Here is a 23,110-nt window from a genome sequence, read left to right on the forward strand (position 1 = left end):
ATCTTTAAACAGCAATACAGATACTGAAAGACCACACTGAGAAGAAATTAAGTAAATAGCTTTTTCTTAATGGGTCCTTGCAGCCAGTGGAGGAAGATTTGGCTAACTCATGCACACAGCAGAGGAGATCAAGACAACATTTAACCCCAAACTGTATTTTGTATATTCTAATGTCAAAACAACCACATGCAACTTTGATTATACTTATTTTAGAGTTTGCTTTTTCATAAAAATTTCTCTTTCGGCATTACATTTCTTGGCTGAAGTCCAAAAGTGAAAATATTGATTAATTTTATGTACACACAACAGACATGAATCCTGTCCACATTTCTCCACTGCACTGTAATTCTGAAGCAGAGATATAATTTATACATATTAATAAATATTAAACTACAAGAACTGCTCAAATGCATGCAATTTTTTTTAGCAATTTGGCTTTTCAGAATTCCAAATTTCTATAGTTGGCATCTATGAAAAAATTAAAACAAAACAAAGCATTCAACTTTATCTCCCTTCTACATATTTTGTATTAAACCACTTCAAATATCTACCATCCTGCTCCTTTTAGCCCAGAAGCATTGCAGCTCTCGTAGTCCCATACTACTTACCTTTTCTGAGGTAACAGAGAAATTTCTGGCTACAATTTTCCCAACAATTTTTTCTCTTTGTGCATTACATCCATGGTCCCATGAAGTTGCCTGACTATCTCAATCTTCTTGACACTGGCTAAAAAGGCCATCTATGGGACTAGGACAGTGATGGCTAACCATTTTTGAGTGCCATACCACAAGTTACACCTCAAATGTCTCTAACTGCCACTGTTGCTGGTCCCAGAGGCATACCTAATCTAGAATATGTGCCCATCGGGCCCAACAGAGGCTTCTGGGGCTTGAGTGACACTTGTAGCAGCTGCCTATGTTATTTGTAGCCACCCCTGAACTATGAAGGAGGCACAACAGGGAGGTGTTCTGTAAAGTCTGTTTCTCATTCATCCAGGCACTAGTCTGCTGGGTCCCATCTGATGAATCCTTGGACTCCTTCACAGAGCAGCAGTAGTGTTTTGGCTTAACTCAGGGCACCAGATCCATGAACGAATGTCCCTAGTCTGCCTGTTTTATCATTTGTAGTCCCCACGCCCTGCAGATCCACAGTTCTGGGCCACCTCCCTTGATTGAAGGGGACATGCACTTTGTTTTAGATTAGGAATGCCAAACACACCCGGCTCCATAAGCTGGATGATAGTCGCTGGGTTGATCTGCGGGCTGGACCAGGACCAAATCCCTGTGCAGCATTTGCAGTGTGTGGCATACAGGGCCGGCACAGGATGTGCGCTGCCCATGGCATGCAGGCTGAAGCTGGTGCTGTATGCAGCACAGGGGGTCAAGTCAAGTCCTGTAGCCCATGCCCTGGACACCCTGTGCTGTGTGCAGTGCTGATCCAGACCAAGTATGGGCAGCGTGCGCCCCATGCTGGCCTCACATGCCACAGGCACAACAAGCTCCAGGGCTGGCATGTGCTGCAAGCAGTGTGGGGCACTGGACTCGCCACATATACAGCACACAGCCGAGAGCTGGCACAGGGCATGCACTGTATGTAGTGCCCTGCCAGACCAGCACTTCCCAGTATTTCCAACACAGCCAGATCTGAACCAGCCTGGAACCAGTCCAGCAGGGCACCGCATGCAGCACACACCCCAGACTGACCCTCCTGTCTGCAGGGCACATGGTGCTGGGTCCAGCCCACATAGCACATGCATTCAGGGCAGCACGTGAGTCAGTCCAGCAACCTGCAAGCTGTATGTTTGACACCCATGCTTTAGGTGGATTTTGCTAATCCTGCCAGTACATCAAACATCCTTATTACAACTTGGCCTTTCATCACCCCCCCCCCCCCACTTATGGGTACTTTTGTTGTCTTTAATTAATACAATTAAGGTTGGCCTGGTGTCAAGGAAACATTATGGATGAATGAACTCCATGACAGGCACAAATAATGTGAACTGACAAGCAGAAAGCCAATATTCATATAGTTTATGCCTGGCAATGTTTAACATTTCAAAACATCACAACAATACAAAAAAAAAAATTAAACATAATAAAATCTATTTTATGGCACTGCTGCTAAGTTAATAATTAGAGACTATACGAAACTCACATTCTTCTGGCCTGGGTTAGTGAATAAACTTCTGTTATTTATTTTAGAAGTGTGCAATTACTCTGTTTCTCTCATCTTATTCACATTTATATATACTTTCATTATTATCTACATATGCTGAACCTTTTGTTTCAAAAAGGATCTTCACCAGATGAAGTACTAAATTAAAAACTTGAAAGGTATTGAATGTAGCATATGGTACTGAAACAGAATCCTTTATATTTACATTAAGCCCTGATTTTATCTAATGTAGGCAATTTAAATAATATTGAACCAGACAGAATTCATGCAGCTGCTTTTCTTCCTCTGCTTTGTTCAAGGGTTTAAATAGTCTCATTTTCATGTTTCAGTGAGGCCATGACAGAGTATCTTTGCAAACCTAACTGCTAAAATGTATGCATACACAACTGAATACATGATCCTGCAATGTTCTTTATTAATAACAAATACTGGAAATTTGGAAACTTTCTCTATATTAACTTCTCCTTACTCATTCTAAGCTTACCACTACTTTAATTTAAACATATCTTGAATACAGTGACACATTAAATACTTGCAGGAGAAACTGCAATGAGAAAAAGAAAAGGTTTGACAGAAAAGGGAATAAGGCCCTGCTAAGTTATGCCGTGTACAAGTTAGTTATGTATATACTCCCTGATTTTATGAAAAACAACCTCAACTCCTAAAAGAAATAGAGTTGCGCAGAAATTCTCAAGAAGTGCTTAGCTCTTTCCAAAAGTGTCATCAGCTGAAGAATGAAACAATTTAAGATTCATGTCTCTAATCTACTGAAGCATTGTCAAGGGATCATCAACCAGCATTAAGACTCAAAAAATCCTGAGACAATTGCTGTCCCCAGAATGACTGCTCTCTATCTGTGGTCTGTAACCCTTCTTACCCAACACAAAAAGGTATTAATATTCTTTACTGGTACTTATCTTTCTACAACTTGATAATCATTACAAAACTCTTTATTTTAGTTCTCTAAACAGAATTCCAAAAAACAGCTAACAGATGCAAAAGGTTAACAATCTTATATCACCACGGAGTTATTTTTTGTATAAGTTTTGTAATTGAAGCTATTAAGTTTTTCACTTTAAAACTCGGTAGTAGTTTTTAAGATGCTAAAGTAAACCAAGTATAAAGGAAACTAGGTTTTCTTTCATTAGGTTGTCCCATAAGGACTAAGATCTTATAGTATGAATCCAAGATTGACACCTCACATGTATCTTCACCATGTCACTCCTTCAGCTTTACAACCATGGGAAATAGCTGCATTATGGCTTGTACCTTTCCACTATGTTGCTTTTCAGCCTTCATCTTACCCAGTATCCATCTGAACATTATTACTTCATCCCCGTGGGGTAGTTGTTCCTGTCTTCCCCAGTATATGTCAAACTGAGGTTAACTGTCATCTAGCAAGCTTCACTTGTTACTTTATTTGGCATAATCTTACAGCAGAGACTTCCTATCAAATCCCTCCCTTTGACACTAAGTGCTCTTTATTTAAAATCCATCATTAAGTATATGGCTGGATGAAGGCCACCTGAGACCAACGTTCTTATGGAGATTTGAGATTTATAATAAAAATAAATGATGTATAGCTAATTAATCAATAAGAACAGAGATGTACATGGAAGGGATGGGATGAAACTTAGATGACAAACAGGTAGAGATGGACTTGCATGCTTATTGAAAAAAAGAGGACAGAAGTATTATGAAAATTATCATATATTAGGACATGTGTTCAACTTACTGGACAACTAAAACAGATTTTTTAAACTAAACAGTAGTAAATGCTTACCAGTTTGGGAATAAGAGTCAAGAGCACTGACAGGGAACAGAATATGTGAATCATCATTCAGGACCTGCAGGGGAGTCCAACTGCCTATTTGTGAATTGCATGTGCCCCCTTCCTGTGGCCTACACAAAAATACATATGTATTTTAAATATTTGATATATATAACCATATTAATTTTGTACGATACCTTGCCATTTTCAGTCCTGCTGAAAATCCAAGGGGGACATTAACTGCAGACCACCACAAATATACTAATAATTCAGATAGTTAAAAAGACTAAGTTCTAGTTTGATCCCCAAAAATAGGAAAAAGTTTCGAGACCTCTTACATTAACCAAGGGAGTTTTTCTGTACTTATTAAGGAGAGGTAATCTGACATCAGGCAGAAGGCAGCCAGGGCAGCAATTTAAAGAATAACTCCTTCAGAAAGCACAAGCTTTCATATGTGAAAGTCTGCCAGCCTGACACACAAAAATGTTTATGCCTTTCTGAAGGAATTACTCTTTAAGGTGCTGCTCTGGCCTGCCTATACTAATTAAGTTCATAAAGCAAAGCAGAACAGTACAAAAGAGTTTAACTTTCAATCTCCTTAAAGAAAAATACTTACTTTTCAGAAATTTCTATGTAATCTTCCATGTCTTTATTTCCTAATACCTTTCCATAAATTTCATCTTCATTTTCATCTATATCTTCATCATCAATACTCTTCACATCCAGCTTCTGGTAACCATACTCTCCATTCAAGCATGGAGAACTGCTTTTCCACAAATGGCTATTCTGATTCCCATTCAGATTTTGTCCAAGAGAGCCTTCAGAGGAAGGTAGTGCAAAAAGTGAAGATCTATCAGAGTTTTCCTCTGAGCTTTCTCCTGTAACTGATGTCTTTAGGATTTCTCCAAAGTTTTGCTCATCCTCCTCTTCATCAAATGAGATAATGTGTGTCACCCTCTTCTTCTTCTTTCGCTCTTTTTTACATTTTAAATCTAAATGAAAAAAAAACTAGTATTTTTTTAAATGCAGTTAATACTAAAAGGATATACCTATTTCATTTTAGAACATTAACCCACCTAGGAAAGAGAGTAGATAAATAAAAACATGGAAGAACAGAAGGGGGACACACACAAAAACTGAGATTTTGTAAAAAAATCTCTGCCAAATCCATTTTCATGCTTCTAGAATTAGAAAATAGAACATTTTAATTTAAGATTGTTATTTGTTGTTCAGTAAAACCTGATTAGACATTTCCATATGAGGATACTTTATAGATTGAAAAGAATTCCATAGATAAACAATATTTAAGAGTACCACTGCAAACTGAAAAGAGTTAAAAATGACAAAGAATAACAGTTGATAAAATAAGTTACAGATACAGAAGTTATATATATGTACTTAGTATATAAATGTACTTTTAAACTGGTCTAGTATTAAAGGATCCTTAACCAAATGGTTGAGACTTTGAACAGTTTCCTTTGGTAGTAAGTGCAGTGAAATTCCCTCAGAGGAAGAAGTTCAGTACATCTTAAAAGTTTCTAATTTTAACATCTGGTCCCACTACCTTCACCCTTCACACTTTACAAAATTCAGATGATTCAGCTAAATTATAGTGTATTATCTTTTTATCTAAGCATAATACGGCAATTACTTGCTGTTCACCACCTAGTTTACATAGTATACTGTATGGTAAGTGTTATGAATTTCTTTATTCAAATATAAGTTTCCAATTTAAATTTGGAGTGCTTTAGAACAATGCCCAGACTCTTGCAAAAATATTTAGGCCACACAAACTGCCAAGAATAGGTTACTTTATTCTTATTCTAGCATAGGTTGAGCATAATTTGGGTAAAAAGGGTTTTCAATACCTCTCTCAAAGTTACCTCACTACTTAGTTTCAAAAACAAGTGAAAATAATTTCTGGGGGAAAAAATCTATTCCTTTTCCAGAATAAGGGGAAAAACATGTTTCTTAACATTACCTTAGATTTACAGATGGGTCCTGGCACATCTTATGGTAAAAATATGGCTGCTGGCATAGAGATGAAGCAACAGAATGGTTGTTTTTCATCTACACAATCCTTGAAAGGTACTTACATATGCCACCAGCTTGCAGAAGATCCTCTGTCCATTTTTAAATGGACAGTATGTTTTAAATGCCAAAAACTAGAGTCTCTCTTCTCTCCCCTACTCCTACCATGTGCATTTACACATTTTATAACCCCTTTCAGTCATTATTGTAAGAAATTCTAATCATTCCTAATGTTTGTTTCCCCAAAGCCAGTCTTTTTATTTAAGGAGTGTCAAGGTCCAAGGATTCTGCTTTCTACTTGCTCTCCTTTGAGGCAAGTTTAGAAGTAATACTTTCAGCTCAATTTCTGGAAATAAAGATGAGAATTTGTTCTCTTGATATAGCCACTGCAGACATGACAGGAGCGTACACTGCATTTTTATTGTACTATATTAAATTGACGGAAGACTCAGCTTTCAGTCTACATTTGTTGCAGCTCTTAGGTTTGTGATAGCTGCATCATGGCAATGGCAAATCCAATATTGTATATGAGGTTTCAGCAGAGTGTACATTCATGATGTACATTTCTTTGTTTTGTGATTTAGTCTATACACAATGTCTTTGCCCCAAAGAGTCTACAGTTACTTGGGGCTTGCAATCTAGGTGCGCCATTATAGACATCTTCCACTTTAGTTATCAGTAATGAGTAAAAATATGTGATAAAGGTAAAAACATGTAATTAAAAGGAATAACCAACATCTCCTTGGTATAATGTTATAATTTAAAAATCTGTCAAACTGCAAGTGAAAACCCCAACTGTCATGCAGAGAAAATTTAATCTTCTACTTCCAGAGATACAGATTGCATATTACACATTCATCATAAGAAAATTTCTTTTCCTTCATACCAGTATTTCTGAAGGACTTCTTAAAAAGAGAACTAGTGAGATATGATTTTAAATTTTAAGTTATTTATAATATATAGTGCAGCATAATTGTATTGCTTTAAAGACAAATTATTCTTGATATTATTAAGTTCCATTATTAAATATATATATATACACTGAGCATTTTATACACTTTTAATACATTAAACAGCCCTGAAATATTTACCAGCATTGGCAGTCTTTGATAGGACTGGAAGTGGGTCAGTGTCCTGATCAGATTTGATGAGAATGGAAACAGCAGAAGATGCAGTTATCTCTCTCAGAAGGCTGCTAACACCTTGGGTGGATTCTTTCAGCAGTGAGGTTACATTTTGTGTGGATTCCTTTAAAAGGTCAGAAACTGTAGGAGTGCATTTGCTCTGCCCATTTAAATCTTTGTTGTCAATGTTGATTGCAAAAAGAATGGAGTTTAGACCTTTCAAAAAAGAAAAACCATAGAGCAGCACAACTTCAGGTACAGAAACAAAGATATTCCATTCTAAAACTACATAGCTAGAACTTTAGAGTCACATGATAAAGCACTAAGATATTTTAAAAAACCCAAAAAGATTCCAGAGCTAAATTACTTATACGAGTCTCTCATACATTTTTTCAACATACTTCAGGCCACAGAAGTGATCTATTTATAGTGATCTCTACACTTAAAGGTACAATTTTCCCACCATATATGTACCATCTAACTTTGCTACATGCTATTGAAGCAAGTAATTATTAAATGATCTGAGATGATAGCATTGCCGGCCTATATACACTAGCCCGTATCTCTTGCTGCATACTTAATATAATTTGATGTTAAATTATGTTTTATTGTCACAGAAAAAGTATACTTTCCAGTCATATTTACTAGTTTACATTGAGCAATAGATGAATTTTCAACCTCATTGGCAGAAAAAAAGTGTACAATATTATACAGAAACTATGCAATCAAGTAAGAATGTCACATCACATATGCTGTAAAACAAAAGAAAAATCTACTCCCCTCTAGTACTCCTAGCACAAGAATGCATTTTAATTTCTAAGTTAAATCTTGCTATCAAAACTGTCTTTGTTCTTTTCTATTTAAGATCTACAACTCCATGGTTTACTTTTGATCATACATTACTAGAGCAAAAACTATAGTCTATAAAGATGAATATTTGTATGGAAAAGTTACATCTCCCACAAACAAAATTTTGCAGCCTCCCAATATTGCTACTTATAATGTACATGTACCAGTATCCTGAAGGGTGATTATAAAGAGGATGGAGATGGACTTTCCTCTGCCTTGACTAGATGACTTCATGGACTAGAGGTCATCTGCTGTAGTCAATGACCTCATAAGGTTCCTTCCAGCCCTACTTTCCTACGATCCAATTATGTTTCACTATGGAATATGTTATCATGGCTGCCATAACAGCTTCCATTCACAGCATTACCAGCAAGCAATTCATTATTTTTAAAGGCACTTTTAAAAGAAATGAGTACATCTTCAAAACAGTATTATTTGGCATTTGTTTTGCCAAGTCACAACCTACCAGCTGCCATGGTTGGGATCATACTAGAACGCTCTTCATCCATCATAAAAGACCAATCTTCATAGAAGACGCTACATATTAGAAGGTGAACATAAAGCTATATCATTTCCTATCCTTTTTTCTTTTTAACATATACATTTTATTAAGAATATATAAGACTAAAATGTATATATAAACAACATAGATTTCGTGATAAGTCAGTTGATCCAAATACATTCTGAAGTGGCCCTTTAAATCTCCTGACATGCACAGAACATGGTAATAGTAAGGGAAGTTTTAGCCTATATTAAAACTAAAATAGTCTAGTCTCTTTCTATGACCAGGTTATGAAACGCCTGGACACAGAAGGAAGGGTGGATGTCGTATACTTAGACTTCAGGAAAGCCTTCGATACGGTATCCCACCCCATACTGGTGAACAAGTTAAGAGGCTGTGATGTGGATGACTACACAGTCCGGTGGGTGGCGAATTGGCTAGAGGGTCACACCCAGAGAGTCGTGGTGGATGGGTCGGTCTCGACCTGGAAGGGTGTGGGCAGTGGGGTCCCGCAGGGCTCGGTCCTTGGACCGATACTCTTTAATGTCTTCATCAGTGACTTGGACGAGGGAGTCAAATGTACTCTGTCCAAGTTTGCAGATGACACAAAGCTATGGGGAGAAGTGGACATGCCGGAGGGCAGGGAACAGCTGCAGGCAGACCTGGACAGGTTGGACAAGTGGGCAGAAAACAACAGGATGCAGTTCAACAAGGAGAAATGCAAAGTGCTGCACCTAGGGAGGAAAAATGTCCAGCACACCTACAGCCTAGGGAATGACCTGCTGGGTGGCACAGAGGTGGAAAGGGATCTTGGAGTCCTAGTGGACTCCAAGGTGAACATGAGCCGGCAGTGTGACGAAGCCATCAGAAAAGCCAATGGTACTTTATCGTGCATCAGCAGATGCATGACGAATAGGTCCAAGGAGGTGATACTTCCCCTCTATAGGGCACTGGTCAGAACGCAGTTGGAGTACTGCGTGCAATTCTGGGCGCCACACTTCAAGAAGGATGCGGATAACCTGGAGAGGGTCCAGAGAAGGGCAACTCGTATGGTCAAGGGCCTGCAGACCAAGCCCTACGAGGAGAGACTAGAGAAACTGGACCTTTTCAGCCTCCGCAAGAGAAGGTTGAGAGGCGACCTTGTGGCTGCCTTTAAGTTCATCACGGGGGCACAGAAGGGAATTGGTGAGTATTTATTCACCAAGGCGCCCTCGGGGGTTACAAGAAACAATGGCCACAAGCTAGCAGACAGCAGATTTAGACTGGACATTAGGAAGAACTTCTTCACAGTTCGAGTGGCCAAGGTCTGGAACGGGCTCCCAAGGGAGGTGGTGCTCTCCCCTACCCTGGGGGTCTTCAAGAGGAGGTTAGATGAGTATCTAGCTGGGGTCACCTAGACCCAGCACTCTTTCCTGCCTATGCAGGTGGTCAGACTCAATGATTTATTGAGGTCCCTTCCGACCCTAACATCTATGAATCTATGAATAAAAATAGTGGAGCCTGTTCAAACATGGGGGGGGGTATGACTAGGCAAGAGGGTACTGGGAACTGACTGAAGAACTCTTCAGTCTTAACGCTTTGTTTTCTCTTTCTTTTCTAAAAAAGTATAAGCCACTCAAGATCAAGAATCCCATTGGAAAGGACATAGCAAATACTTGCGCTTATTTCTTGATAAATAGCTATATTAACTAATACTGCCATATCACTTACCACTGCTTATCCATGTGTGAGTTCTCAAATAACTAAATACTAACACAATTACCAAACAATTTTGCAGCAAATTAGGAAAGATGGATACAAGCAAACAACACTAGGCAAGATCTATGGAGTTAATTCATTGCTTAAAAGCTAATATCGTTATCTTACATTTAACTAAAAGGAGATGAACTACTTAGTCTATTACTACAGCTTCAAACATTTTTAAATGCCAGTGCTTAGTCTGCTAATGAATGCAAATTTCCTCCAATATAAAGGCACTAAATAGTTACCTAAGTCGATTTTTATCTGCAAGCAGCATATGAACATATCTTTCCAGAGAATGCTCATTTAATGCACAGCGCAACCAGGCACGGCCTCTGCCAATATCTGTAGTAATTGTTTTTAAAGAGTAAAAACGTTGTAGTTCATGTTTATTCAAAACTTCTTTCACGTAGTACCAAAACACTGGCTCTGAAAAATAAATAAAGACACAAAAATACATTTAACTCTCTTTGTTTTACTCTCTGCCTACCAATCATTAAAGAAAATGCCACCCCCTATACCACTTGTCTAATTTCTAGTGACAGTTTTATCAGTTATTCCAAACCCTTTAACAGTGATGCATGTAAACTCGTCAACCAAACCTTACTGATATTATTGCTATTCAGTTGGTCTTTAAGAAATATCTATTTCCTGCTTATGTAAACCCAATAAACTATTTCCAATTGCTGCTGTCTTATAAAACTTACCTTGCTATTTTACAGAAAAATAAAATTAGCTGTTGATTACCTTGAACTCTAGAGATTCATTTCCCAGTTTACTCTAACTTTTCAATTTAGTAGATTGCTTATTTCTACTGAATTTCACAAAAGCTATTCACATAAGACATTTGTAATAGGAATCATCCCCACAGGATTCCATCTTCACTGCTATAATTTAAAAGGTCGTCTAAGTCGCATTTAATTTACACTGAAGAAATGCAAAACTCTAGAACTCCTGGTTCAGAGATGATGCATCCCTTAATTTACATTGTGCATTCCAAGTTTCATTTGGGAATGCATATTGATGCCTGTTGCTTCAAAGCATATATACATTTAATGACAGGTCGCGTAACTCCAGCAGCCAATATTATATTCATTGCCATAAAACTTTCTATCACTTCTACACACAATTTGTGTATCACTATAAGCTATTAATATAGCATGAAATATATATTCCTTAAAAAAACAACTGAATGGCAATAGTGTCAATAAAGGTTTGTTGAGGATGCTGAAGAGTTTAAATGTGTCACTACTAGGGACTACTCCTAAAGGATTTAACTAACACTAGCAATTGACAACATGGTAACAGGTGAAATTGAGAACAAGCAAGAGCAGTGGAAAAAAATGGAGAGAGAACAATTTAAACTACTCCTACACTCTGTAGTTAATTTAGAACCCATCAAGCACCTCAAAGAAATACGGGCAACTTCCTTAACAGCTCAATTAAAAAGGTGTCTGGTCAATGCACAATGGCAGTAAGAAAAAACACACTAAACAATTTAGATTCATATTAAGAGCGAACTAGAGAAAAAATGGTACTTCTATTTTATAAGTACACAGCACATCTTCCCCTTGATCACTGCATTTAGTTCTAATAGTCCAGTCAAGGACTTGGTGAAAATGGAAAAAGCTCACTTGGCACTAAAAATCATAAAAGAAAGAAAAAAAAATTGTGGGAAGAGATTAGCTACATCAATCTTGCCCTTCCTTTCTTATCTCTTTTCCAAATCATACAGGCCTGAAATTTTAAGTAATGAATGTTATAGGAAAGGTCATCCAAGAATTCTCTCTTTGTTTCTGATAAAAATGAAAAGCCTACAGACACTTCAGCTTTGGAGCGAGATGTGCAGAGCTGTAGTCAACATGCAAGTGGTGAGTTCTGCTGGTAGAAGCTGGTTCTTTTCTTGAGTATCTCTGTTAATCTTCATTAAAAGGCATGTAAAAATTTAGACTGTTATACTGCTTTAGAAACCTAAAGACATTAACAAAAAAGTAAAACCATATAACCATCGTGTGCAACTCCCACAGGATATTATGGAAAAACTTTTATAATTTAGAAAGTTATATGACTAAGGATATCTGTAGTTCTATCCATCTATTTCTTGTGCACTTACTTGGATCTGTTCCAAATTTTAACCTGTGTATCTAAGAAAATGATTGTTTTAAATGTCACATGAATAGCAACACTAAAAGGGTTTGCTTCTTTAAAGAATAGCCTTTCGTGACTGACAAAATGCAGTTGAGTTTCAAGAAGACAGAAAATTTGAAAAAGGAAGTGAAATTGTTACAGGAATAGAAAAACAACCATATTTCCTCTTATGTTCAATGTGAACATCATCTTTTGTCTCCTGGCACACTTTTTATTTATAGATATTGATGGTTTTTAATAAAAAGAATGGATTTGGAGATATCAACAGCTAATACAAAATCTACGGAATCTGTCTGAAGTCTATGCATTGGCAATTAAATACTGGCATTATATACTACAGTACCTCAACAACACACATTATATAAGAACATAATGAAATAAAATGAGCTTTCCAAAAGCAATTGATCATTAACATAAGAGGGAACAGCCAGGCCAAAATCCCAATCCTAAAGTTGATCATTTTCCAGAGTCCATGACTACATATGTATAAGAAGAAACAAATCAGAAAGAAAACCTATTTTATTTTTAGTAAATATAATATATAAAAAGGAAAAACACTGAAGTTATGAATGTTCAACCAAATAATTAACTACTTCACATAAATATCATTTATATCATTTTAAAATGCCATTTTGTCCTTTTTTAGATCCAGTAAATAAGCTGACACATATTATACAACCTTAAGCAGCTGTGGCATTGTGATGCAAGTAAGTCATTCTGGAGTGATTTCTGGGGTAGACAGACATATTTTGAAGTTTGGCATCAGAAAGCAGAACTCTAGATCTTTCTGACAGGGAAAAATGCAAAAGAATCTAACACATATTGATGCACTGTGGCTATCCTGTGTTTTAAATGTTTCGCTTATAATCAAACTGAAAAAAGTTTTGAGACTCTTTCCACTATTTTGACACTATAGTATCACTGAAGAATATTTTGGCATTAAGAGCTATAGTGGTCTTTTCGCTATTCACAAAGCAGAAGAAAATTTTGCTTTGCTTTTAACAGACATTTTGAATAAAATATAAGTATTTTGATTTCCCCTCTTCTAAGAATAGCTACTGAAATATAGCTGAATAAAAGGGGTTTTTTTACATTAAATGTAACAGGACCCTGCAAGTTAATCACTTTCTATAATAGATTAAGATGGCATGTTGCAATAAGCCAAAAAATAAAACTATCAACTTCTATACTCTCTGCATGATCTTAAGGAAATCATTTGACTTCTCTGCCATGGTTCACCTATGTTTAAAGTAAATTACATAACATCCAAGAATGGATTGATGAATCATGAATTATTCTTACCAGGTATTGTTCTGAAGCATCTGAGATTATAGAAGAATATATACCAATATACAGTATTGCACAAGACCTACATAGTGGAAGAAGAGGCGGGAAAGGTCATATATGCTGGCCCAGCACAGTAACGTGGGCACAAACGTTCCACTAGCAACAAGCAACAACAGAAGTGTTTCACCAAGCGGAAGAGAGCAACAGACCTCTGCGTCTATTAAAGCTATTGTATTAATAGCAGCATGACAGTGGGGGCAAGGGGGAAAAGGGGTCAGATGAGAGGAATTTTCCATAGATATTTAGACTCGTTTCATAATACAGTTTTAACAAGCTTTCAAACAAATCCTGCAAAGCATCGGAAACACTTTATCCTAAAACTCTAGGAGATGCTAAAATCTTGCCTAGATTCAAACTTGCACACTGATGAATGAACATCAGAGCTGAAGTCCTGTTTTGTTATTCATTTAACTAAAGAGAATAAAGAAATTAAACTAGGAGGTATAAACTAGAAAAGTGGCAACATTACCAATGAAGAAGAGACCTGTAACAACTGTGCATACCTGCCATGACTACATACAGCTGTAACCATGAACGCTGCTAGTTCACAAAAGATTTAAATAAGGTTGAGAACTTTCTTTATAAATATAAGAATTAATTATTTTAAAGACCATGGGGATTTTTAGAGATCTTCTAGAACGCTTCACTTTTCAAAGAACAGATTTTTCAAAACATATATTTTGTATTAATGTGAACAAAAATTTTAAAAAAGAATATTACAGATCCCTTCCTGGCACAATAAACAGAGATTTCCAGCCTGTCTGTATTTCATTTTTTTCCTTAAGTTTCAGTTAATTTCACCTTAAAATCCTTCTGAACAGTCTACCTCTTTTACTGTCAAAAATGCTACACAGCCATCTTTGAACAAAACTGCGTCATACAGTTTTGTTAATCACAGGTGTCACCTCTTCCTTCAGGTTATTACCACCTTGAATACAAACCTGAATAATTTCTGAGAAAGTGGTAACTGTAAAAATTTACATCTGCATTTAGATTGAGAAACACAATCCATCAGAAAAATAAGCTTACCAGCAAACAAACACTGATGATTCCATTAACAATATACATAGTCTATCACTGTTCAATGTTGCCTGTTTGCCTCCCATGCTATATTCATGTTCTCAGTTTTAACTCAGCTACCGCACGTTACTACTCATAAGTCCTGACTGTGATCTTCTCAACAGCCAAAAAGATCCTTTTCTTTCTCTCCTAAAAAAAAAACATTTACTCACCTATCCCCTATACAAAAAGATGAGACTGATGACTGGAGATGGGGGAACAAAGGACAAAGAACTGTCCCCTTAATGGTTGCCTGCTGAAAGACTGAAGGAGGGAAACTGAGGCAGAATGCCCATACAGCTCAATAGAAGGCAACAGTAGATTTAAATAATCTTGTAGTGCAAAAACAAAAAAATTCATTAGCAAATGAATTATGTTTGTATATATATTCCAACTTTCCATACTGTTTTGACTTTTGGATACAACTATTAAAGAGCGAAATGTAGGAGGAAATCTGTACCAACAAGTTGGACAGACTAGGAAGAAAACGTCAAGAAAAAAAATCCAGCAAAACCATGTCCTATTCCATATCCAATAACAAAAATTGCATTGAAATGACAAATGAAAAAATTAGATCAAGCTACAAGACATCACAGATAAGCCACACAATTATTGACAAAACTAACTGAACGTCACAGAATAATAAATTCCATTACATTGAAGAATGAAATTTCAAAGTATAGTACTGTTATATTTGGGTGCTGTTAATAGGTCAGAAAGATAAAGCCCCTTACAAATATCTTAAATTTGATATCACTTTCACAAAGACAGACAGACTCACAAACCAGCTGAGGCTAAGCAAAGTAGACATCACCTCTGAAAGCTTAATGGAGCTGAACTATCTGAGCACTTTTGAGTGTAAGTAAGGGAAAAGGAGGGGAGGACGATGAGAAGAGCCCACCAAAAATAATCACTGCACACACACCATTAAAGAGTAGTAAATAAGTAAATAAATAAACCCCTACCCAACTGAAGCCACTTAAGATTTTTTTTAATGTATCAAGGCTTATAGCTCATGCAGATTCCTAAATATGTGTTGAATACCATAAACAATATTAATTTAAGAACAAATTCATATATGATTATGAATTAAATGAAAGCATTATAAATTCAATGGCACAATTACACAGTGTTTTGCAATATCAACTATCACAAAGAGTGCTCAAAAAATTTACATCATATATTTGCATGGACTGTGTATTTTTGTAGACAGCATTAACATCGGGGGCCAAGAAATTGAGAGATTAAAGTAAATAGATTTTTTGTTTTGCTTTTTTAAATGGATCATTTCTAGGCAGTTTTATATTGGTATATAATCATTTTTCATGAGAATGAGTACCAGCAAGCACCAAACAATTATTAACACCACCTAGGATTTTAAAACTATTTTCAGATATTTAATATCAACGTTCTTCAGCATTAACACTCTTAACATAATACATAAAAATGAATTAAGGGCCATTTTGATATTATAATGAGGCTTCAGTTGTTAAATGTGCTAAAATAGCTTAGATTTGTTTTCTTAAATCCAAAAATTAGAGGTTATATCAGCTGCCTACACATACTAAGTAGGAATGTTTTGACATTTTCAATAGACTTGTTGGAACAGTGCATTACCCGTTTCAGTTTTACTGGAGAAGCCTGCTGCCTGTTTGATCGCTGCTGCTGTTAATGCTAATCCACGACTCCTCTTCAAACCATGCTGAAACACAGCTTCAAACTGAGCACACAGGCAAGTCACTCTGCAACAGAATAAATTACTCAGGATAACGAATTATGTTTATTACTCTTTTCATGTACTATGTTTCAATGTTACAGACTCAGACATGCAGAATAAAGTGAAAATGGACAGAGAAAATTGCCAGTTAGACAATTAAATTATATATTAAGAAATACCCTTTTACTTTGATTAATCTCTTATGTTTTGAAAACTCTATATAATCAATTCATATCCACTATGCCAAAGTTACTAAGAGCAATGCTGCTCAACCTATCCAGCCATGCGAACTGAGGAAGTGATGCAGGGTTGGTTTGCAGGCTGGATCCCCTACAAGAGATCGGTTTGTAGCATACCCCCCGTGCAGGCCAAAACCCGCATGCCTCACCCTGCACACCAACGCAACCTCAGGCACCAGATTAAGTCACAGCATGACCCCGCATGCCAGTGCGACTCATGCACTAGATCACAAGATTCTGACATACGCCAGATTCCGACGTACAGTGGCCCCATCCAGCACATGGGACCATGTCATCCAAACCACAGGGTACCCCATGGGTCCAGAAATTTGGCAGCGGGAGAACAGCGGTGACACTAATTGCTGTAGCTCTGGAAGAAATTAGTGCTGCTAGCGTTCCCCTGATGCCAGACTTCCAGACCCTTGATGAGCTTTATGAGCCAGATGACATGGCTACACAGGCCGGAAGTTGAGCACCACTGATTTAGAACGAGAGAACAACTGTTAGAGAGAATTAACAGCCAATTAAAAAACTACTAATCCTCTTACATTGGAGTGCTAGTCTTATCCGATTCATTTAATCTCCATTTACACACTCCGTATTTTCTCAAATACAACATTCACATTTTCCCCACAAAACCAGGCCCCCCAGTATTGGGCTGTGTGTTTTAAAGAGGAAAGCTGTTTTCTTCAATGCCAGATATTGTGCATGCCATGCAGCTCCCAAGCTGGCTGCCACCTGTGTCTGCTTAGCAAACTGAAGGGGCAGAATCTTGCATTAACCCTCCCACAGCCACAGCGATTGGCTAAGCACTGCAAAAGGGGTGTGTCTGTTGGAGCACTATAAAATGGACATCTAGAAACAACTCTACATCAGGGCTGTCCAACTTCCAAGCTAGTGGGCACCACACACCAAGATGGCTGTACACCTGGGAACCACAGGCCTGACTCCCCACCACTGTGCAGGTTGCCTGATGCCTCCGCACCTATGCACATAGGGGAGCCAGGCTGCCTGCACTTTCTCCCACCTGCGCACGCCACGCAGGCAGCACCCCTCGTCTCCACAACACAGGCAACCTGGTTCCTCCCTGCAAATGTGCAGCACCCACACCCCTCTCTCCTGGCCACCCACACACCCACCTGCAGTGCAGGCAGCCTGGTTCCCTTTTTTGCCACAAGCACAGCATATGCACTTAAGCCCCCTCCTGGCCGTGGGACAAGAGCAACTGGTGGGGATGGGGAGTAGCAGCCAGGTAGAAACCCATAGGCCACATACTGACCCTCTGAGGGCTGCATGCAGCACTAGGCTTCTAGCTGCACAGTCTCGCTCTAGATATAAAGCAAAAACTTCCAAAAAAAAAAAAAAAAAGATGAAGTAGGCAGTGCTGTTCAAACTCTTTTCTCTAAGGTGTTGTTTCTGTTGTTACACAACAACAAGCTGGCTTTCCGAAGGCTAGTAAATCACTAGTAGTTCTAAAAAAACCATTGGTGCCCCAATTCAGAAGAGTTACTACAGAACAGGAAGTACATCTACACATGCAATTAATGTGCATGAAGAAACTCCAGAACTTATTGCTCCACAGTTTCTTCATGAGCAGCATACTGAGCTGGGCCAGAATAGCCCCAGCTGGCAAGTGGCACGGAAGTCAGCCTGCCACCCCAGGGCTGTTCCAACCCGGCTCAATGTGCTGCATATCAGCTGGCTGGAGCATGAGGGAGCTTCACTGAGGAGCTAACTGAAAGGCAGCCCCCACACTAAAGCACTTGCCAGCTGGGGCAGCATCTACATGTGCACTGCTGCAGAGTTTTTTATTCCACAGCTGGACAGTACTTGTACTTACAAGTACTATCCTGACATGCCTCTACACATGACGGGGATTTAGTCCTCAGGGTTTTGTTCTATATCCACAAATTGAAATGGTGAGTTTTTAATTGAAACCCATCATTTCAATTTTTCCATCATGTTACAGTGAGGGGCCCCAAATCTTTTTTTTTTTTTTTTTTGGTTGGAGCTGGAGCAAGCTGCTGGTGAGCTGAGCAGCCCCTGAGCTGCAGGAGGCCCTGGTCCTTCCCTCCACAATGGCAGTGCACCCCCCAGCTCGAGGGCAACACCCAGCCTGATCCAACTGTTCGCTGAGCCTACCCAAGGAGCAGCACCCAGTGCAGGGGGTGGGGCTCAGGGAACAGCTGGATCAGGCCAGGTGCTGCCTCCAAACTGGGACAGCACCCAGCCCACTAGCAGCCCCCCAGGCAGCCCTGGGGGGAGTCACCACTGCAGAGGGAGGGACCAGGGCCTGCTGCAGATCAGGGACACTCAGCCCACCAGCAGCTCACCACTTGGCTGCTGAAGAGGTAGGCAGGCTCTGTGGAGGGAAAAAAAAAAGGATTGGGCCCATCACTGCTTCTGCCTTCAGCAGGCAAGGGGCCCAATCCTCATCTTCAACAGAGCCTGCCCGCCTCTTCCATGTCCAGGGAGCAAGCTGACAGCAGCAATGCATTACTGCAAGATGAACTACATCCAGATGTAGTTTAATTTGCAATGATGCAAACTCATCTAAAACCCTCCAAACTGGTGCATGTGTAATGTGTGACACCATTAAGCCACACTATTGACATTTTTGTCATGTATGCATTTTGGTAACCGTCACGTATACAAGCACCCCTGATGCAGAATAAATTAGTCTGGCCTAATGGTGATGCAAATGTAGATGCACGACATTTACTGTACAGCTAAGTAGTCAACTGCACAGTAAACATCTTGTATAGACACACCAAGATTCGCAACCAGGGTCCAACGGCATTGAGATCCTTCCAAGACTGCTGCGGGGTGCTGCACAAAGTTAGCATTATTAGGTGTGCAAACCTTATTCAAAAGATGAACTCAGATATTTCAAATAGGAATCTACAGCACTACATCTATTCTGATCTGTAGTGATCTGAGTTCTTAGCTCTATTATTTTTCTACAGTCAAAAATAAGTGAAAAATTAAGAGCTGGCATTTTTTGAGGGGTATCTCAGGTCTAATGAGGGGTGCCTAGTGTCTAAAAAGGTTGACATCCACTGATATAGGGGATATTATAGCCCAGGCTCTGGCCTAAGAATGGAAGAACTGCATAAATCCACCCTAGCATGGTGGAACACCCATGCTACAAAACCTGAAGCTGTAAATTCAGGGAGACCACAAAGAAGAAATAGATGCAGCCTGGCTGCCAGCTATGACAGTTTTGTTTTGTTTTTTGGGTTTTTTTAAACAAACAGTATTTTTCATCAGTTATTTTAAGAAAATCTGAATTTCAAAATAAGTATCATATTATTCAAAACATTCTGAATGGAATTGTGAAAATAGTTGTGAACAATTTCATGTTTGTTAAAGCCAACTGCTACGGTCAAGAGGAAATGCCAACAAACAAATTTGACCAAAAGAGCCCATGCGACTCTTGCAGGCAGAAAGAACAGAAAAATTAAGAATCTAGCTCCTGTGATAAAGAGATGTCAATCAAGCTATTAACATCCCAGATACAACTAGAATGAAAGCAAAACCACTAAGTACAAAGCATTAAAAAGAATAAACCTTCCAAAAGCAAATGGAAATTATTTTATTAGCTATGGAAACAAATTCCTACTTGTCATCTATGGGAAGGTGGCTTTATACAAAAGATAACTTAGCCATTAAAATGGAAAATACTGTAATGACATGTTTTCAATAGCATGCAACAGATATGCTCATAGCAATGAACGTGTTGTAAGAACTTGGAAAAAGCAACAACAAGACCCTTGTGTGTTAGACACTGCAGAACTGAAAATAATTAAAACAACCCAGCTTTAGTAAAAGCTCAAAAAATACTATAGTAATCTAGTAAAATATCTAGTTGTGAACTAAAGCCCTTAACAGATTGCAGAAGTTGAAGACTTGCTAACACCTCCAAAAATCACGAGCTCCAACTCTTACTGGAAAATCAAGCATTGGAAAACTCTGTTCACAACATTTCCATTTCTTGTTAAAGCCTTAAATGCCAAATACTACATTACTGACTAAGATGACTAGTCTGCCTGGCTAAAAGAAATATTTGTGTGTAAACTGTACTATATTTGGTTCAATATAATATTCAGTGCCAACTGCCTGTGTTTGTCAATAAACAAATTCTAAAAGGGGACAACCCAAATTGCTAAAACATTTCAGTAACTGAACAACATGACAAAAGGTTTTTCTTTAGTGTTAGTGTGATGTGGTAGCCAGAGTGATCCAGAAATTTGGTGAGAGGCAAGAATTTTTGTGGATGATATCTTTTATTGGGCCAATTACATGACTGGGATAAAGTTAGACAAGCTTTAGACTGGTCATGAAAATCTTACTTTTCTTTAGAAGTTTTTGCTTGACATCTACAGAAACCCATGTCCATTTTAACAGTATACATAAGCAAACATTGCCTTCCTCCATGACTTTACAAAGGACATGGAAAAGGTGGGACACACAAAAAAAAAAAAAAAAAATCAAATGTCAATTAATTGTGCCTCTCATGGAGGTGGGGGGGTGGAAATCTAAGTTAGGAACATAGCAGTTTCCACAGACATTGTCTAAGGATGACTAACTGCAGGTGAAAAGGCAACTGAACATGTTGGAGACTACAGGAAAAATAGAGCCATTGTTTTTCTCTTTGGAGTTTCATTTTCCCAATTCTTAAGTAAGGAACTCAGGAAGAGCAACAAAACACTATATTAGTCTCCATCAGTTCTCATTAACAGTTATTCAAGTAAAGGCCACAAACCTATTACCTAAGCCATAACCGAGCTGATCAGCTGAAATTAACAGGGTCTAAATGAAAATTTCCACTCTGAATTTGTATTACTTAGAAGAGATGTATTTTAGAATAAGATGAGAGAAACCAGTCACTTCCAGGTAGAACACTGGGAGTGAAAAATCCACCTGGTTCTAATTAGTTGTTTTTTTAAAAGAAGAAGAAACACAACAGAAAACAAACAGATGTAGGGCATCGTCTAAGTTAAAGGGCCCTGTGCCCACACTCCAGAATTCAGCGTTGATCCTGCAAACACTTAAGCACATGGGCGGCCCCTTCATCTGGAACACTGCATGCACAAGCAGAAAGAATGCAACCAACCGTTTCTTGTGGCTGAAGTTACGTAAGCAAGGATTTCTTTGCAAAAGGGCAAAAATTTTCCTATGGTGAACTCCATGTAAGCAGGACACGCAGTTTAACCTTCTAAAAGTTTTTTTCTGTTGTTGATGTTAGTTTTATTATTGTTATTATATTTTTTTTACCTGCTATCAGAATCTGAAGCAATTTCTTTTCTTCCTCCAAACCGGATTTGACACTGTAACAAACAGGTTTAAAAGGATACCGTCAATATTAAGAATCTGAAGATTCTGAAGCATTTTAAAACAAAAGAAAACAAAAATTCAGTCACCTAAGACAAGCAGGAAAGATGTGCAAATTAAGGTGGCTGCCTGTTATTAAAAGGAACCTGAATTTTATTTTCATATTTATACTATCTGACAAAACTATCATCACAGCACAAAAAGATTCTTGCTGACCAGAACAATCTATGTAAGGGGCTCTTGGTAAGGCAACAGCAAAGACAAAAGACAACTAAAGTATTACTGGGTTTGGGACTTTCCATATGTACACGTCCTTGCAACAAAAATTAATCGGGTGGAAATTTGCACTCAGTAAGTAACTAATATATTCACGGCTTACATTGCCACTTACAGGTCTTTTAAAATTATTGTCCTTCATAAATAAAAAGAAATTAAATTAATTAATTGAGAAATTAATTGAGAAATTAAATAGATTTAAGTTTTTCAAAAATAAAATATTTTGAAAAAACAAATTTTAATAGTTTTAGAACTTCTTTGTGAGCTTGGCTGAGAAGTCGATTTTCCTCAAACTAGTTTCACCAGTATGCCAGTGTTATCCAGATCTATTTCCAGTTAGAACTTGTGGCCTGAATTTACACACACCTACTTTCAGAAACAATGTTTATAAGCACTGTTTTCTATAGTGCATTATAAATAGACAAAAGCTGCCAAATAATGACAAGATATGGACTGAGGAAAAAGCCCATCTTTGTCAATATTAACACCTCTTCAATATTAAGAGGTATGGAGATCATCAAAAAACAAACCAGCACACTTTCTCTGCTTTCTTCCTCAAATTCTGGATTAATGTAGCTAAGAAATAAGAGATTTTATTCTAAACTTCTAAAATATTTTACATTATTTTCTGGCGTTAAAAATCTTTAAAAGGTTTGGCTGTATACCTTCTGGGTGGACAAAAGACCCTTTCTGGTTTAGGAAAAAAGGTACACCTTCAACATATTTACTAACATTGTACTGTAAAAAATGCAAGGCGTAATTGCAACACATGCCGACACACTCAGAAGGAGTCTGGGG

General features: G+C 38.0%; 1 protein-coding gene across 5 annotated transcripts in view; it reads right to left on the minus strand.

The window, feature by feature from the left end:
• Positions 1–23,110, minus strand: part of SNX29 (sorting nexin 29) — a 454,827-nt gene that overhangs the window by 423,359 nt on the left and 8,358 nt on the right. For 4 of the 5 annotated variants that reach the window (XM_059716634.1, XM_059716637.1, XM_059716636.1 and 1 more), the window contains exons 3-9: positions 21,980–22,032; positions 16,364–16,488; positions 10,441–10,621; positions 8,417–8,487; positions 7,069–7,317; positions 4,563–4,938; positions 3,959–4,077 (exon numbers count right to left, since the gene is read on the minus strand). In XM_059716634.1, coding sequence (XP_059572617.1) covers positions 3,959–4,077; positions 4,563–4,938; positions 7,069–7,317; positions 8,417–8,487; positions 10,441–10,621; positions 16,364–16,488; positions 21,980–22,032 — 1,174 coding nt within the window. The remainder of the gene's footprint in view (positions 1–3,958; positions 4,078–4,562; positions 4,939–7,068; positions 7,318–8,416; positions 8,488–10,440; positions 10,622–16,363; positions 16,489–21,979; positions 22,033–23,110) is intronic. The other variant, XM_059716635.1, reaches the window with a different exon arrangement.

Source organism: Alligator mississippiensis, chromosome 13 (assembly GCF_030867095.1).
Source record: "Alligator mississippiensis isolate rAllMis1 chromosome 13, rAllMis1, whole genome shotgun sequence".
Taxonomy (NCBI): Eukaryota; Metazoa; Chordata; order Crocodylia; family Alligatoridae; genus Alligator; species Alligator mississippiensis.